This window comes from Somniosus microcephalus, chromosome 2 (assembly GCF_052327205.1).
Source record: "Somniosus microcephalus isolate GS21.2 chromosome 2, FLI_Smic_1.0, whole genome shotgun sequence".
In the NCBI taxonomy this organism is placed as follows: domain Eukaryota; kingdom Metazoa; phylum Chordata; class Chondrichthyes; order Squaliformes; family Somniosidae; genus Somniosus; species Somniosus microcephalus.
Window position 1 is genome coordinate 227,030,992 of NC_140988.1, and position 18,819 is coordinate 227,049,810.

The 18,819-nt window shown below is 45.8% G+C and overlaps 1 protein-coding gene across 2 annotated transcripts in view; it reads left to right on the plus strand.

Moving 5' to 3' along the window:
* The window catches only part of atp10d (ATPase phospholipid transporting 10D), a 269,873-nt gene that overhangs the window by 148,759 nt on the left and 102,295 nt on the right, over positions 1–18,819 (plus strand). For both annotated transcript variants that reach the window (XM_085969712.1, XM_085969722.1), the window contains 4 exons: positions 2,948–3,054; positions 3,965–4,096; positions 11,621–11,748; positions 12,703–12,955. In XM_085969712.1, the coding sequence (XP_085825838.1) occupies positions 2,948–3,054; positions 3,965–4,096; positions 11,621–11,748; positions 12,703–12,955 (620 nt within the window). The remainder of the gene's footprint in view (positions 1–2,947; positions 3,055–3,964; positions 4,097–11,620; positions 11,749–12,702; positions 12,956–18,819) is intronic.

Consider the following 18,819-nt stretch of genomic DNA (forward strand, 5'->3'; position numbering starts at 1 on the left):
TCAGCGCTAACTTTTGGGCGCACGCCAGCTGGCGGGCCCAAAGTGAATTTCTAGGCCTTGGTGTTTTGACTTTAAAATCCTTATCATTGTCAACAATCCCTCCACTGCCTTGCTGCACTCTACCTCTCTCCTCTATTCTTCTGACTCGGGTCTACCATTGGTGATAGAGCCCTTGCACTATGAAATTCTCTGCCTCGCTATATCTCTCCCACCTTTCAACTTAAAAGCTACTTTCACCACCCTATAGCCACTTCCCGTAACTTCTGTCCTGCTCCCTCTTGGCTCTGCTGAAAGGATTGTTACTAGTCCTAGCCTCTGTCGGGCTACCCCAGATCAGGCGTATTCCCCAGACGTTCACCTTCAACTAAAGTTAGAGGTAGCCGAATCCTAAAGATGCTTAATTGGGTCTAAAGGTTCAGACTATCTCTCCCTAAAGGAAAGGAACGACCTGAAGTTGTTAGCGTCCTCCAGCTAGCACTTTTAATAAGTTTAGCTAGACTGTAACCTTCCAGATATTATGAGGGTCCGGAAAACTCCTCCAGAATTCTGCAACTCCTCACCAAAGAGTGTACAGAGATTGAGTTCGCGAGTTTGATACAGAAGTACTATGTGAGACAATTCTAAAAAAATATAGATTTATTAAAGAACCGACATGTAACTTACAGCTGGTGATTCAATCGCAACACTAACAGTTCCAAATACAAAAAACTTACAATTCTTATCAGAGATCCTTATTCTCAAATCTTAACTTCATTACATTTTTACATTTTTTAGTCTTATTCAGGATATCCACAAAAATCAAATACCTTTGATTCCCGAGACTCAAAAAGTTAAAAACTTAGAGCCTGCCTCTGAAGCGTGAGAATCGCTTTGCCCCTTTCAGCGAATTCTATCTTCCCATTTGAAAGTTCTATATTTATACCCTTTCTGCGGTGGTATATCCTTTGAAGTTTTCTGCTAATGTAAGGTATCTCTAGTCATTCTTCTGTTGACTTTCTATTCTTACTGTCAGTTCAACTATAGCTTGCAGAATTATGTCTCCTCCTTTAGGTATCCCAAGCTTATCATAAAAACAATGTGACAGCAGTGGTTCTATTTGATTTCATTTTTTATCAAAGTCTCCTGTTTGTATCTTTTGCATTTAGAACACCTCAGCTGGTTGTAACACAGACTTCGTGTCTCCTAGATGTTCCAAGTTCAACACAAAAGCAATGTGATGGCTAGTGCCTCCCGTGTTTCATTTGATGTTATTTTTACAAAGGCATTCTGTGCAATTCTTCTTACAACGTGTAAATTAAAAACACCTCAACTAGGGTGATCTATGCAATTCTTATTTACCTCAGTTGGTTGTAACATATAATCGTGTCTCCTGTTTTATTTGATGTCATTTTTACAAAGGCACATGTTTCTTTAATCTTCCTGTGTTTCTTTCCGATGTGTTGGTTTATAACACTTAACTTGGGTATAGCTATTGTGTTCTTTCCAAACTGCAGACTTCCTGGAACCTCCAACCTGCTGCTTCAATAGGGCTATTGTTTCAGTGTCAACAACCTATCTTATCTCAAAAGCCTGTATGCTGTTTACATCTTTTGATTGTTAAGGCTTCCAGACCCAGTGGGGGAGAAATTCAGTAGGTTGCGCCACCCGTTAGCACCTTAAAAGGGCGCTAAGTGGGTCGCAAACCAACTGGCGCCCGGGCACGGCACTGCCCACGCCTCCTGCTAAATTCCGCGGGACGTTAGTGGTGGCGCTAACCGTTTGCGCTGTGCCGCTGCCGATGACGTCATCGGTGTGCGCAGCGCCCCGCTGATGCCCCGGCCGCGATATTTGGCAGTGCCCCCTGATTTACCGCCGGACGCTATGTCCGACCGGTTCAGGGGGGCCTACCTGCGGCCGGGGAGGCGCAAATTAAAGGTGAGGTGCGGGGAGGCCATTTTTGTTGTTGGCCGCCTGCCAGCACCTGCCTGCGATCCCGTCCCCGGCCTCCTGAAACCCCCCCCCCCTCCGGCGGTGTGCCGGCTGCATTTCAAGAGCCCGGCACTTCTCGTCGGTGCCGAGCTCTTTTGCCTGCGCTCCCGATCCTCGGGGGCCCAGCTGGGCCCCAGATCACGCTGCACAAGGCCCCTCCCCTTTTAAGAAGGGGAAGAAGGCCTGCAATACCGCAGCGCGACATGCCGCAGCGTGTGGCGCTGCGGCACGTTGCGCCACGATATTCAGTCGCAGCGCCCCAAGAGGGATGCGGGGTGCCTCCAGTAGCGCCGCGCTTCCCTTTGGGGCGCAACCACTCAATTTCCGGTGGGCGGGCGCGAATGTTTCCGGGGCACTACTTTTAGCGCCCTGGTGAGGCTGGCACCCCAAACGGGGCTATACTCAATTTCTCCCCCTTAGTAAGTCAAAATTCTGTTCATAGGATGGTGTATTTTTCTGAATATGGCTATTCCTTCACACTGCCCCCACTGTGAGGTCACTGTGATGTTCTGCCATGTTAATGGCTCTATCAAGATGCAAGTTGTTGTTTTTGACTTTGTAATTGTTCTAGTTCTTCTCCCAATACAACAACAAAGACATTTTACCCTTAATAAATTGTAAAAAAAAAGTTTCACTCATTGAAAATGGTAATGAGCCAATCATTCACCAAGGGAAATCAAGACTTGCAATCTCCAAAAGTTGATTTTAAGTTAAGGTGCATCCTGTAGATTTATGTGACACACCCATTTGTTTCTAAAGGCTAGGAAATGTTAATGGTGAGAGAAAATGAATAGGTAATTTAACCAGTCCCATCACACCACATCGCCGTCTTGTTGAATAACTCAAGTATGTAAATATGCTTTCTCAATCTGTTTCTTTGAAATTTGTCTTAATAAATATTTAGAAGAATAATAAATACGCCTGTTGTTTTTCCTTCATTAATAATCATCTGTCCTGAAAATTGCTATTCTGTCTGCAGGGAACACCAGAATAAAGAGCGGGTTGGTCTCAGTAAGGAGAACCTTTTGCTCCGAGGTTGTGCCATTAGGAACACTGAGGCTGTTGTGGGAATCGTTGTTTATGCAGGTTAGTGTTAGAACTGAGCCTTCACTTGGTATAAAATAGTATGGTAAGTCTACACCTTTGTGATAAATTTTCTTGACCACAAGTTTTTCACATTGAGATTCCATAAAAAATAGGAGGAGCTGCATTCTTTAATAGGTATTGCTGACAGTAAAAAACTTAAGGTGACTGCCATGTGAAAACAAAATGTGAGCCAGTGACAGATGTATTGGGATCGCTATTATGTCCGCCCTTCCAGTCACTCTGGTTTAGGAATGTGATGGTGTTCATTTTTGTTTGTTTGGGAAAAATGGAATTGAAGCATTTTTTATAGGTTTGTTCTCATGGTTCCCTTTTGAAATCCAAATGATGCTTAATTTTACACTTCTTGTGATATTTTTGTCTCTCTTATTTTGAACAATGCGTCTTGATGACAGACTCTCAGGTTCACCGACTGGGAGGATTTAATGGTTCTGACCAATTTGGAGGAGCTAAAATTAACATCAGTCAGCACGCAGAGTTCTTATGTTAATGATGATTACTGATGTCAATTCAGTTTCCACATTCCATTAGTCTCAGTAACCCCAAGTAATACCTCCCTAAATCTACAGCACTCGTATTCAGATGGAAGTTCAAAATCCAAAAGTGAAATCAAAATGATGTCCGAGACCATAACCATGGTGTGAAAGGTGTTATGAGCTGGTAACAATGTAAGCATGTGTCTACTAGTGCTGCTCTGGGAATTAAGGAGTTGACTAAAGGAGCCCACTAGGAAGTTTTATCTTTCAGCCATTCATTCTCAGTTTCCTATTTGTATACCTGTTTTATGTTGTTTAATTACAGTATTTAAAGAAAATGCTCACTTTCTTTCCAGTTTTATTTAGCAATAACATTGGATTTTCAGTTTATTTTTCATTGGTTTTTTCTGAATCAGGGCATGAAACCAAAGCGATGATGAATAACAGTGGCCCTCGTTACAAGCGCAGCAAACTAGAAAGGCAGCTTAATACAGATGTTCTTTGGTGTGTGGTCCTACTATTGGTGATGTGCCTGATTGGAGCACTTGGTAAGTGGACAAAATGTGAATGAAAGAATAGCAAAATAGCAAAATACTGTTGATGCTGGAAATCTGAAATAACAACAGAAAACGCTGGAAATACTCAGCAGGCCAGGCAGCATCCGCGGAGAGAGAAACAGGTCCCTTGCAGTCAGAATCAGGGGAATTTATAATGAGGTACAAAGAAATGGCAGACCAATTAAATACATACTTTGGTTCTGTCTTCACAAAGGAGGACACAAATAACCTCCCAAAGATGTCGGGGAACATAGGGTCTAATGAAAGGGAGGAACTGATAGAAATCAGTATTTGTAGGGAAATGGTGTTAGGGAAATTGATGGGATTGAGGGCCGATAAACCCCCAGGGCCTGATAATCTACATCCTAGGGTACTTAAGGAAGTGGCCCTAGAAATAGTACATGCATTGCTGGTCATCTTCCAAAATTTGATAGACTCTGGAACAGTACCCATGGATTGGCAGGTAGCTAATGATACCCCACTGTTCAAAAAGGGTGGTAGAGAGAAAACGGGGAATTACAGACCGGTAAGCCTGACATCGGTAGTGGGGAAAATGCTAGAGTCCATTATAAAGTTTGTAATAGCCGAGCACTTGGAAAAAAGTGACCGGATCAGACAAAGTCAACATGGCTTTACAAAAGGTAAATCGTGCTTGACTAATCTACTGGAATTTTTTGAGGATGTAACTGGTAAAATAGATAAGGGAGAACCAGTGGATGTGGTGTATTTGGATTTTCAAAAGGCTTTCGATAAGGTCCCGCACAAGAGATTAGCGTGTAAAATTAAGGCACGTGGGATTGGGGGCAGGGTATTGACTTGGATAGAGAACTGGTTGGCAGACAGAAAGCAAAGAGTTGGAATAAACGGCTCTTTTTCCGAGTGGCAGGCAGTGACAAGTGGGGTACCGCAGGGATCGGTCCTTAGACCCCAGCTATTCACAATATATATTAATGATCTGGACGAGGGAACTAGATGTAATATCTCCAAGTTTGCAGACGACACAAAGCTGGGTGGGCGTGTGTGCTGTGAGGAGGATGCCGAGAAACTCTAGTATGATTTGGACAGGTTGTGTGATTGGGCAGAAGCATGGCAGATGCAATATAACGTGGATAAATGCGAGGTTATCCACTTTGGTGTCAAAAACAGGAAGGCAGATTATTACCTGAATGGCAATAGATTGGGAGAAGGGGAAGTGCAACGAGACCTGGGCGTCCTTGTGCACCAGTCGCTGAAAGTAAGCATGCAGGTGCAGCAGGCGGTTAAGAAGGCAAATGGTATGTTGGCCTTCGTAGCGAGAGGGTTTGAGTACAGGAACAAGGATGTCTTGCTGCAGTTGTACAGGGCCTTGGTGAGGCCACATCTTTTGTGTGCAGTTTTGGTCGCCTTATCTGAGGAAGGATGTTCTTGCCATGGAAGGAGTGCAGCGAAGATTCACCAGGCTGATACCTGGGATGGCAGGAATGACGTATGAGGAGAGATTGGGTCGATTGGGCTTGTACTCGCTGGAGTTTAGAAGAATAAGAGGGGATCTCATCGAAACTTATAAAATTCTAACAGGAGTAGACAGACTGGATGCTGGAAGGATGTTCCCGATGGTCGGGGAGTCCAGAACCAGGGATCACAGTCTAAGGATAAGGGGTAAGCCATTTAGGACTGAGATGAGGAGGAATTTCTTCACCCAGAGAGTGGTGAACCTGTGGAATTCTCTGCCAAAGAAGGCAGTAGAGGCCAATTCATTAAATATATTCAAGAAGGAGTTGGATATATTTCTTAAGGCTAAAGGGATCAAGGGATATGGAGAGAAAGCAGGAACAGTGTACTGAATTTGGATGATCAGCCATGATCTCATTGAATGGTGGAGCAGGCTCGAGGGGCCGAATGGCCTACTCCTACCCCTATCTTCTATGTTTTAACGTTTCAGGTCCAGTTCTGATGAAGGGTCCCAGGCCTGAAACGTTAACTCTGTTTCTCTCTCCACGGGCCTGGCCTGCTGAGTATTTCCAGCATTTTCTGTTGTTATTTGTGAATGAAAGAAGCCTCGCTTGACTGTACACGATGAATTAAGTATATCTTTCTGTGTGATAAATTGCACAACACTCCCTTATCAATACGGAAAAACATATCCTTGTTGAAGTGTGAAGTGCTAATTAGTCTTAAACGTTAAATTAGTCTGTGGTGTAATTTGAACAGTACAACTCAGGATGCCATCTTATATTCTAGAAACATAAAGCAGCCATTTTGAAATGAGTCAGAAATCTGAAGTTATAATGGCCACTGCTTTAGTGTTTTCACTAATTTACTTCCTGTGTTCAATTGGGATATCTGTTCCTGTGGAATACAAGAATCCCTGTAGATAGGGGAATGTTCTATAGCATCTCACAAGAAGGACATGCTCACTCACTGTATACAGTCAACTAATGCCAGTAGTCTGGAGCCAGCTTGATAAATGCTCAAACACTCCATTTTAAAAATAAAGAACTTTTCATTGCTACGTAGTGCTAATGCATTTTACTGGAGCTTAGCTCAGCTTCCTCTTCTCTCAGGGCTGTGACGGTATCCATACACACAGATATACTGTCGAGTCTGCTTCCTGTCTCTTGGACGAATGCCTTCTTATTAAAGCAGAATGTTTTTTGCTAGGGTTTTGCACTAGGGTTTATTTCTAGAGGGATAGAATTGAAAAGTAGTGAAGTTATGCTAAACCTGTATTGAACCGTGGTTAGACCACACTTGGAGTACTGCGTACAGTTCTGGTCACCATATTATAAAAAGTGTATAGAGGCACTGGAGAGGGTGCAGAGAAGATTTGCAAGGATGATACCAGCAATGCGAGGGTATACATATCAGGAAAGGATGAACAGGCTGGGTCTCTTTTGGAAAAAAGAAGGCTGAGGGGTGACCTAATAGAGGTCTTTAAAATATGAAAGGTTTTGATAAAGTGGATGCAGAGAGAATGGCCGTGATTTTGCCGGTGCTCAGAGTTGGGGTTCGGAGGCGGGTCTGCTGCAAAATCAAAATGATTGACAGCGGGTTGAGAACCCGCTCCAAAGTGTCAGGTCTACGATTTCAGAATAGACCCGACACCAAGCGGCGGGGGAGGCATTTAAGATAGTTAAAAGCTTGTTAAATGCTTGTTAACTACTATTTAGCCAGCCTATTTTTAACGGGGTTCACGTTGTTCGGAGATAATGTCAGGTAAGTAGGTCGGGTTCTCTATGTCTCCCCATTGCTATGAATAGGTGACAGCTACAAAAGTGGTATAAAAGCTACCATTTCACAGCTGTTCACTTTCCAATGTCAGAAGCTTGAGCCTTCAGGACTTGGAAGACACTTTTGAGCTGTGTGCAGTTTGGAAGTGTTTGGAGTAAACTCTCTATCCACTGTAACCTCCTTAGAGCAAACTCTCACCATTGACAGATCGCCTCTGTCATCTCAACTTCAGCTGCCATCTATTCCAGCAACATCAGTGCCCTTGAAAAAATCTCACCTTGGTCCTCAGAATCCCTCCACAATCAGCCCCAGCACCAACATCACGAGGCACACCAGCAGCACCAACAACAACACCAGCCTTCTCTGCAATCACCTGATGCTGCACAGTAAACAGGGCATCAGCACCCGACCACATTGCTGCCCAGGAGGCCAGCAATGGCATCACCATGGCCAGATTTACTTCAGTTGACGCTGTACACCCTGGCTGTCACATGATGCACCAGGTTGGCACCACCCCACACCGGCACCATAAAGCATCCCTGCAATGCCCAAGCTATTCCTTTCACGCTCATCACAATTGCGGGGGGTTGGGGGGAAGTTATGTCTCAACATTCACTGAAACTCTAAGACATTTACAAAGGTGAGCACAGATCTGTCTGATAAGGTAAAGTGTTGAAAATATAGATTTCAATGTTTGACAACACATTAACAGAAACTTCACATGAACATTGGCTAAACCACCCAGGTGGCTACCCTTATGTGTTGTTAGTTCGTATGCTTGCAGTAGGTTGAGGGTGAGTGTGAGGGGTGGCTAGTGAGACGGGGAAGTGATAGTGTAGATAGAGAGGGATGGGTGGAGGTGCAAGGTAAGTTGGTGTGAGTAAAGATGTGCAGTAGTAGGGTAGGGAAGGCAGAGTGATGGGGATGTGATGAGTGGCACAGCAGGATGAGGTTGAGTGTGGCTTGGCAGTAACATTTTGTGATTTGCTCAGATCATTGAAAGGTTTGCGCCATAGCAGCCGGGTCCTCCTGACGACATCCCTGCTTCTGCCCTCCTGTACAATGTGAAACCAGGCTGCGTTGATCTCCTGGGGAGGTCTCTTCCGCCCATTGGAAAGGAAGAGAAACCTTCCTGTGTGCTGTGACTCCCTCCATAAGCATATGGAGGGAGTCATGGGAGAGCCTGGGTGCAGCCCGCACCTTTGTGCAGTGCTTGTCAGTGTTTGCAGCACCTCAATGCCGCAGAACACTTGACAGCAGAACTGTCGAGATCAAGTTGGACATGGCCCCTTTAAGGAAACAGGCTGATGACGCGTCATCATATGACGCCATCAGACCCACTTCCTATTAATTGTCCGGGACCCTCGCTTACCAAGCCCAATCAACGGAAAATCGCTTGGAGAGTGCGGGTTGCAGTAGGCAGCGGGCTGGGACCGCGACACCAACCCCGGCCGCCCTGGACCCACCTCGGTCGGCGAAATTGCGGCCAATGTTTCCACTTGCGGGGAAGAGCATAACTAGAGGCCATCAATATAAGATAGTCACCAAGAAATCCAATAGGGAATTCAGAAGAAAATTCTTTACCCAAAGAGTGGCGAGAATGTGGAACTCGCTACCACAGGGAGTGGTTGAAGCGAATAGTATAGATGCATTTAAGGGGAGTCTAGACAAGCATATGAGGGAGAAGGGAATAGAGGGTTACGCTGATAGAGTTAGATGAGGAAAGACTGGAGGAGGCTTAAGTGGAGCATAAACACCGGCATGGACTGGTTGGGCCGAATGGCCTGTTTCCCGTATATCCTGTGTAATCCTATGTTTTCACGCTAATCAAGTATCCTAGATTTAAGCTTGGAAATCTTTGAGAAGAGGAAGGTTGAACTAATGCCATGGATGGATTTGAAACTGAAGACCAGGATTTTAAAGTTGATGTGTTGGGGAATGGGGAGCCAGTGAAGTTCTGAGATGATGGGGCTAATAAGAGTGCAGGACTTATTGTGGGAGAGGCAGAGTTCTAGATGAGTTGGGGGTCATGTAAAGCAGCACTTGGAAAGCCAGTGAGGAAAGCATTTCAGAAATCAAGCTTAGGTGTAGCAAAAGGCATGAATGAGAATTTTGGCAGTGATGGGCGTGAGTTAGGAATGTGGGTGGATAATGTTGCAAAGGTGGAAGTAGGCAGTCCTGGTAATGGACTTGCTGTGGTTTTGAAGCTTAGCTCAGGATTAAGCAAGACACAAAGAATGCATAGCAGTACTTTTTGTACTAGGTTTCTGTTATATAGATTAGCAGCTTTAAGTGCCAGCAAGTTTGCAGACTCATAACCTCCATCTTCACAGAATCACAGAAACCCCACAGTGCAGATAGAGGCCATTTCGGCCCATCGAGCCTGCACCGACACATATCCCACCCGATCCCCGTAACCCCTACACCAACACATATCCCACCCTATCCCCGTAACCCCACGTATTTAATCCCCCTAACACTAAGGGTCAATTTTTATCATAGCCAATCAACCTAACCCGCACATCTTTGGACTGTGGGAGGAAACCGGAGCACCCGGAGGAAACCCACGCAAACACGGGGAGAATGTGCAAACTCCACACAGACAGTCGCCCGAGGCCGGATTCGAACCCGGGTCCCTGGCGCTGTGAGGCAACAGTGCTAACCACTATGCCACCGTGCTAACCACTATGCCATCTTCTCTGTCTTTATTCTAGCACAAAAAACTTTTTCACATCCACCACTCTAATTCTCTTAATTATGTTAAAATGTTGCCTTTGTTTCTTTCTTTCTTCATTCCCCCTCTTGTCAGAACAGATTTAGGTTCCATAGCTTTACTTAATATTAGTTTAAAATGTGGTGCTCTTCTTACTGCTCTACTGTTAACCTTCTCACACTTGCATCTACTAGTACATTCTACTTACTGTGGCAATTGCTGCCGCACAACATTCAATGTCTAGTCAGCTAGCATACTCAAATCTGCTTTCCTGTTAAACCTTATTTAATAATATACCCTTTAGCCAGTTTTAGCATAAATGTCATCTTATATTTCTCAACATTAAATCATTTGTAAATTTGCGAAGTTGCTGCCGATCTTTGATGTATCCTTCAAATATCCTGCTTTCCCAGACAACTAGATGTTGTTTGAAAGCCTGGATATGCTACTTTTAGTATCTTAATGTTGTCATAAATATTGTGAACAGCAAAAGCCTGTGGACCAGTCACCGAGAGAGTCTTCTGATCACTGTTACCCAATTAGAATTGCTACCACTGGAAACTGGTCTGCATCTCATTTATGTAATTGACTTTGTCTTGGCTCTCAATAGCATTTTCTGTCTTACTCCATGATATGCTAGCCTGTTTCAAAATACACAGGGGTAAAAATTGGGTAATGCCCCTTTTGGGGCGCTACCTTCGAAATTAGCACCCCGAAAAAGTTAGCACCTCCACAGCCGATTTTCCCAGGTAGCGCCCCGAGGGGGAGGAGGGGCGCTACTGGAAGCGCCTCGCGTCCCTCTTGGGGCGCTGCGAGCCAATATCGCGGTGCTACGAGGCACTGCGGCATGTCACGCCGCGGTACTGCAAGCCTTCCTCCCCTTATTAAAGGGGAGGGGCCTGGCGCAGTGCGTCCCGGCGCCCAGCTGGGACACCAGGGATTGGGAGTGCCGGCAAACTCAAGAGGAGTGCTGGGCTCACGGAGAGCAGCCGGCACCCCCGCAGGGGGGGCTTCACGGGGGCCAGGGACAGCAACGGGGGCAGGTGCTGGCAGGTGGCCAGCAACAAAAATGGCCACCCGGCACCTTCCCTTTAATTAGCGCCACCCTGGCCGCAGGTAGGCCCCCCTGACCCCGGCGGACATGGCGTCCGGCGGCAAGTCGGGGGGCGCCACCCAATATTACAGCCGAGGCGCAAGCGGGGGCACTGCGCACTGCGATGACGTCATCACTGACGGCGCAGCACTGACGGTTAGCGCCGCCGCTAACCTCCCGCTGAATTTCGCGGGAGGCGTTGGCGGTGCCGCGCCCAGTCGCTAGTTGGTTTGCGCCCCGTTAGCACCGAGGGCAATGTCTACATCTTATTGATCAGTCTTGTGCAGAGAGAGCATTGCAATTTTATATCTTATGGAGCCGACAAAAATTTTGTGACTCCTATTTTTTTTTCTTGTATGTGACTCTCAAAAGAAGTATTGTGAATATAGTAGTCGCTTTATAAATGGCTTCAAGTAACTTTTTGTTTTCTGTAATGTTTGAAAATAATGCCGTTTCATTTCATAGATGTCTAATCTTAATGCTTTTTTTTTATGATAAGGTCATGGGATTTGGTTAAGTGGCTATTTGCAGATCCCTATTTTTAATGTCCCACAGCCAGATGGCGAACATATTCCTCTAGCTTTGGCAGCGTTCTACATGTTCTGGACCATGATCATATTACTACAGGTAAGGAGACTGTACAAATGACTTAGTTTATATTGATTACTATTGTTTTGAAACTGAGATCCAGGTCACTAAAATCTAACTTCACTGAACATTTGATCCCTTCGTAAACAGAAAAGAAGAAAATCCAAACAAGGCAATTCTTAAATTTATACTTCTATGGTAAATCTTTGTGCTTATCAAGATGAGTAATGTCCTTGTTGAGGAACTGAACACTTTCTACTTTTCTCCCAGAGTATATTTGGGTGTAATATGGGCAAATTCAGAGTAAGGATCAAAGTAGTGCTGAACCCAGGCCAATTTTCCACTTTAATTGTAGTGCTCCTGATACTGCCTTGACTGAGATCAACTAACTCAATGCAGACCCAGGGTTAAAACTGGGATCTTCCTGGTTCTGTATGGGACAACCACTCACTGCTGTTAACCAACTGAGTCACTGAGAGAGATACACGAGCTCTTTTAACCAATAATTGTGCCATAATGTTATTCTAATGTTGGCCAAACTTTCTAAAAACCAGCAAGTCTGTGATGAATGCCTAGTCTGATACTTAAAGAGAAACGGAGTCACAGAGCACTTCAGCATCTGGTACAAATTGAGTGGAGGAGAAGGCACATCCCCACAGAGAGGTTACAATGAGTTTACAGAAATTGCATTAATTGAACTCTGGGAGCTGGCTAACCAGCCTTTAACTTGAAATTGATGCCCAACACAGAGGTTCTAAAAGGGCGATTTAAAAAAAATAAGGTGCTTAATTTTCCATAAAATGTTTATTTTCAGTATTGCAGTTTCATAAACATTTCAAAGGTATCGGGAGCTGGATAACCATATTTTACATTCCGTGAAAGTACAGTGATAACATCAGAAATGCATCTGTTCAAACTGAAACTTATCTTAAGCAATTTGGTTCAGTGCAAATCCTGTTTTTGTTCACACCAGGCTGGCTATTTATTTCTCAGGTGCTGATCCCAATTTCCTTGTATGTGTCTATTGAAGTTGTCAAGCTGGGCCAAATACTCCTCCTCCAGAGTGACACTGACTTGTACAATGAAAACACAGATTCAACCATACAGTGCCGGGCCTTGAACATCACTGAAGACCTGGGGCAGATTGAGTACATCTTCTCAGATAAGACTGGAACGCTAACTGAGAACAAAATGGTCTTCTGCAGGTGCAACATTGCTGGGGTTGAGTATTTTCATGAAGAAAATGGTATGTTCCTATCTTGTCTATAGCTTCTGACTTTCATTTGCAGATTTCAGTGACATCTACTGATATTATTACCATTTGCTAGATTTTAAGGGCACTTAAATCTGCACATGGACTACCCCACTGTCTGAGGTTGTCCAGTGAGTCGTGAGTATACAGACCAAAAAGATTCTTGGTTCAATCTCAAGTCTGTGGTGACTTAACTCGTCATGGAATCTGTAAGAGTGCTACACTTGGCTTCAAAAACCCCAGGGTTAGGAAGGAGAAAATCAGTCGGGCTTTCCTGAATGCTATCCAGTGACTTTTGCTGGAACTGCACGTGTGGACAGGATCAGACTCCTCATGGTTTGAATGGCCTCCCAATACTCCCAATCAATGCTCACACATGGCTAGTTGACAGGACGCCAGAGAGCAGCTAGTCACGGTGGAACTGGACCGCACCTAAAAGAAAGGAAGACTTGCATTTATATAGCACCTTTCACAACCTCAGGCTGTCCAAAGCGCTTGACAGCCAATGAAGCATCGTCACTGTTGTAATGCTGAGGTATAAGGGGAAAAACCTTCCTCAGGCATTCGCAAGCAGTTTCAATGTTGTCACCTTGTGATTTCAAAACGAAATGCACTAAAAACCCTCAACAAAAACACTTCTTAAAAACCAAACAAACAAATTCTTCCTCCTTCTACTTGAACTCCACCTAGCCAAACTAGCTGAATTCACTGGGAACGGGTGTGGTAGCATAGTGGTAATGTTACTGGGCTAGTAATCCAGTAACGGCAGCTGGGGAATTTAAATTCAGTCTGGAATAAAAAAGCTAGTATCAGTAATGGTGACCATGAAACTATCGGATTGTTGGAAAAACCCATCTGGTTCACTAATGTCATTTAGGGAAGGAAATCTGCCATCCTTACCCGGTCTGGACTATATGTGGTTGACTCTTAACTGCCCTCTTAAATGGCCTAACAAACCGCTACAAGAAACAATAATGAGAATAAAACCGGACGGACCACCCAGCACCAGCTACGGACACGACAATGGCACATCGACCCTGCCAAGTCCTTCTCACCAATATCTGACTTGTGCCAAATTTGGGAGAGCTATCCCACAGACTAGTCAAGCAACAGCCTGACATAGTCATACTCACAGAATCATACCTTTCAGGCAATGTCCCAAACTCCTCCATCATCATCCCTGGGTATGTCCTGTCCCAGCTAAATGGATAGATTCGGAACAGAACTAGCAGCTCAAAGCTGGGCATCCATGAGGCGCTGTGGGCCATCAGCAGCAGCAGAATTATATTCCACCACAATTTGTAACCTCATAGCCTGGCATATCCCTCACTCTGCCATTACCAGCCCTGGTTCAATAAGGAGTGTAGAAGAGCATGCCAGGAGCAGCACCAGACGTACCTAAAAATGAGGTGCCAACCTGGGCAAGCTGCAACACAGGATGACATGCATGCTAAAAAGTGGAAGCAGCATGCTATAGACAGGGCTAAGCGATCCCACAATCAACGGATCAGATAAAAGCTCTGCAGTCCTGCCACATCCAGTCGTGAATGGTGGTGGACCATTAAACAACTAACGGGAGGAGGAGGCACCATGAATATCCCCATCCTCAATGATGGTGGAGCCCAGCACCTGAGTGCTAAAGACAAGCCTGAAGCGTTTGCAACCATCTTCAGCCAGAAGTGCTGAATGGATGATCCATATCGGCCTCCTCCTGAGGTTTCCACCATCACAGAAGCCAGTCTTCAGCCAATTTGATTCACTCCACGTGATATCAAGAAACAGTTGAGCGCACTGGATATCACAAAGGCTATGGGCCCCGACAACATCCCGGCTGTCGTGCTGAAGACTTGTGCTCCAGAACTGTTCGAGTACAGCTACAACACTGGCATCTATCCGACAATGTGGAGAACTGCCCAGGTATGTCCTGTCCACAAAAAGCAGGACAAATCCAATCCAGCCAATTACCGCCCCATCAGTCTACTCTCAATCATCAGCAAAGTGATGGAAGGTGTCATTGACAGTGCTATCAAGCGGCACTTACTTACCAATAACCTGCTCACTGATGCCCAGTTTGGGTTCCACCAGGACCACTTGTCTCCTGACCTCATTACAGCTTGGTCCAAACATGGACAAAGGAGCTGAATTCCAGAGGTGTGGGGAGAGTGACTGCACTTGACATCAAGGCAGCATTTGACCGAGTGTGGCATCAAGGAGCCCTAGTAAAACTGAGGTCAATGGGAATTGGGGGGGAAACTCTCCACTGGCTGGAGTCATACCTAGCACAAAGGAAGATGGTTGTGGTGGTTGGAGGTCAATCATCACAGCCCCAGGACATCATTGCAGGCAGTCCTCAGGGCAGTGTCCTAGGCCCAACCATCTTCAGCTGCTTCATCAATGACCTTCCCTCCAACATAAGGTTAGAAATGAGGATGTTTGCTGATGACTGCACAGTGTTCAGTGCCATTCACAACTCCTCAGATAATGAAGCAGTCCATCCCTGCATGCAACCAGACCTGGACAACATTCAGGCTTGGGCTGATAAGTGGCAGGTAACTTTTGTGCCATACAAGTACCAGGCAATGACTATCTCCAACAAGCAAGAGACTAACCACCGCTCTTTGACATTCAATGCCATTACCATCGCCGAATCCCCCACCATCAACATCCTGGGGGTCACCTTTGACCAGAAACCTAACTGGACCAGCCACATAAATACTGTGGCAACAAGAGCAGGTCAGAGGCTGGGTATTCTGTGGCGTGTGTCTCACCTCCTGACTCCCCAAAGCCTTTCCACTATCTACAAGGCACAAATCAGAAGTGTGATGGAATACTCTCCACTTGCTTGGATGAGTGCAGCTCCAACAACACTCAAGAAGCTCAACACCATCCAGGACAAAGCAGCCTGCTTGATTGGCACCCCATCCACCACCTTAAACATTCATTCCCTCCACCACCGGCGTACCGTGGCTGCAGTGTGTACCATCTACAAGATGCACTGCAGCAACTTGCCAAGGCTTCTTCTGTAGTGTATGTACCTTGAAGAAGGAACTATATTCTGCAGCCCCTGTATACTGCAGTACCAGTAGTGACCACCCCTGTATATAAGCCTGTAAAGTAACTTTGTATAGTAGTTCCAGTTTTGTCTCCATTCAGTAAACACCTGTTATAACCAACGTCTGCAGTCCGTGTCTCAATTACACACGGACGTTACATTGGCGACGAACAGATCCGAACTTACCTACAGTTTTGCACCACCTCACGGGGATCCATCCCCGAAGCAAAGTTGTTAGAGGTCGAGGCCAGAAGGAAGAAATCCAAAAAGAAAAGAAAAAAACAGAAGAAACGGGCGTCGACCGTGGGCAACCGCCCTCTGATTCATCGAATTCGAAGATTTGCAGGAGAGGCTGTCGAGAGCGGGGCTTGGTTATCCAGTCTCTGGTGTTCCAGCTAATCGGGCTGGTGGCAGGTAGTACACTGATCCTTCCTGGGCTGCGGCGGGCTAGAGCTCGATTGGGTGGCTTTTCAACGGGGCCGAGCAGCGTTGTCGGGAAGAGGAGAGAGAGGGTGGAGCACACAGCGCGCGGCCGGTGCTATGAAGCCGGGCAGCATACAGACCCGAGAAGAGGGAGGAAAGTGTCCCATAGGGTCTGCTCTGACGACGGGAACAGTAATTAAAATAAAATAAATTAGAAGCGCAGAAAGCCGTGAGGAGCTGCAGTTTGCCACGGGGACCGCGGAGAGCGGCGTTGGCAGCAGCGCGGGGGGAAGTGCGCGAAGACCATAGGGCATCGCCATCAAGGCATAAAAACGCCAGCAACAGCGCTGGCAGCAGCGAAAAAGGCAGAAAGCGCGGGAGGCGCCATCTTAATCCAGCGGGGATGAAGGCAAAGCGTGGGAGGCGCCATTTTGTTCAATCGGCGCCATCTTAGATCTCCAAGATGCCGAAGACTGGCAATATCACTGCCTTCGATAATGCAATAGAAGACTGGACCAGGCATCGGTACTACTAAACTTAATGGGCGCAAGAACGTACGGCCTATTGCGGAACCTGATCACTCCAGTCAAACCGATGGAGAAGAGTTTTAACAAAATTGTTGATATCCTACAGGAACACCTAAATCCTACACCGCTGCTGATAGCAGAAAGATTTAAATTCCACAAGAGAAATCAGCATAAAGATGAGAGCAGTGCTGATTACCTTACGGAACTACGCAAGCTATCAAAGCACTGCCAGTTCGGAGCAGGACTGGCAGATACCCTATGCGACAAATTTGTCTGTGGACTCCTGAGTGAAGGAACCCAGAAGAGGTTACTCTCAGAGAAAGAGCTGACGCTACATAAGGCTTTCAGCGTAGCAGCATCGTACGAAGCAGCAGCAAGGGGAGCTGCGGAAATACAGCAAAAGCCACAGGAATACGGCACCCATGAAATGACATGGGGATTTGAAAAATGTTATCGCTGCGGCAGAACAACCCATGACCAGAAGGACTGCTGGTCCAAGGACAAAACATGCAGGCAATGCGGAAAGATGGGACACATTGCACGAGTTTGCAGGTCCGGGAAAAAGACTAACGACAACAAAAAGACTACTAAGGAAAAGTACAGGAAAGTACAAAAGATGACGGACAGTAGTTCCGAAGACCAGAAGAGCGATAGTGAATCCGGGAACAAGAGACTAAGCTGTCTCAAACTACACAACGTAATCACAAAAGAGGATCACCGAACCATTTAGGTCACCCTCACGATAGCAGGGTCCCAAGTCAAAATGGAATTGGATACAGGATCAGCCCTGACCGTCATGAATCGACGAGACTACGAGCGGCTATTCTCACACATACCCTTGAAAGACACATCCATTGTCTTGAAGACATATACAGGGCAGAAAGTATACCCCAGAGGGAAACTAAGGGTGCCTGTCGAATACAACGGCAAGGAAATACAGAAATTGTATCTGTACATACTGCAAGATGGTGGACCACCGTTATTGGGACGTGAATGGATCAGAAAGATAAGTTTAGACTGGCACTCCATTCAGGCACTGACTGGCTGGTAAAAAGGCTGACGACGTCACACCTGGACGATTGTCAAAAATCTTGGCTAACGCTAAAGAGGTATTTCAACAAGAACTGGGAACTCTTAAAGGCGTAACCGCCTCGATAAAAATAAAAGAGAATGCAATTCCCAAGTTTTTCAAAGCAAGACCGGTACCGTATGCAATTCGCCCAGCCGTCGAGGAAGAGCTGGAGAATCCGGAGAATGCAGGCGTGTTAACTAAGGTAGACTGGAGCGAGTGGGCGACACCCATCATTCCTGTCATGAAGAAAACGTTAAACAATAAGTCTGAGGAACCAAGGAAGGTTCGCATCTGTGGGGACTTCAAGGTGACGGTGAACCCAGTCCTTCACACAGTACAGTATCCTCTTCCGAGGATAGAAGATATTTTCGCCTCACTATCTGGAGGGAAACGTTTTACAAAAATTGACCTAGCGCAAGCATATTTGCAGATGGAGGTTGAAGAATCCTCTAGGAAATATCTCACAATAAACACTCACAAAGGTCTTTACCAGTATAATCGACTGGTATTCGGAGTTGCATCAGCTCCGGCTATATGGCAAAGAGCGATGGAACAAGTCCTGCAAGGGATTCCGGGGACTCAGTGTTACTTGGACGACATCCTAGTGACAGGTGAAAATGACAGTGAACACCTTGCCAACCTAGAGCAGGTGCTCACTAGACTAAGAGAACACGGGCTACGAGCCAATCGCCCCAAGTGCGAGTTTTTTAAGAAACAAATATCGTATTGTGGCCACGTGATTGATGAAGAGGGGTTACATAAGTCCCCTGACAAAATTGAAGCG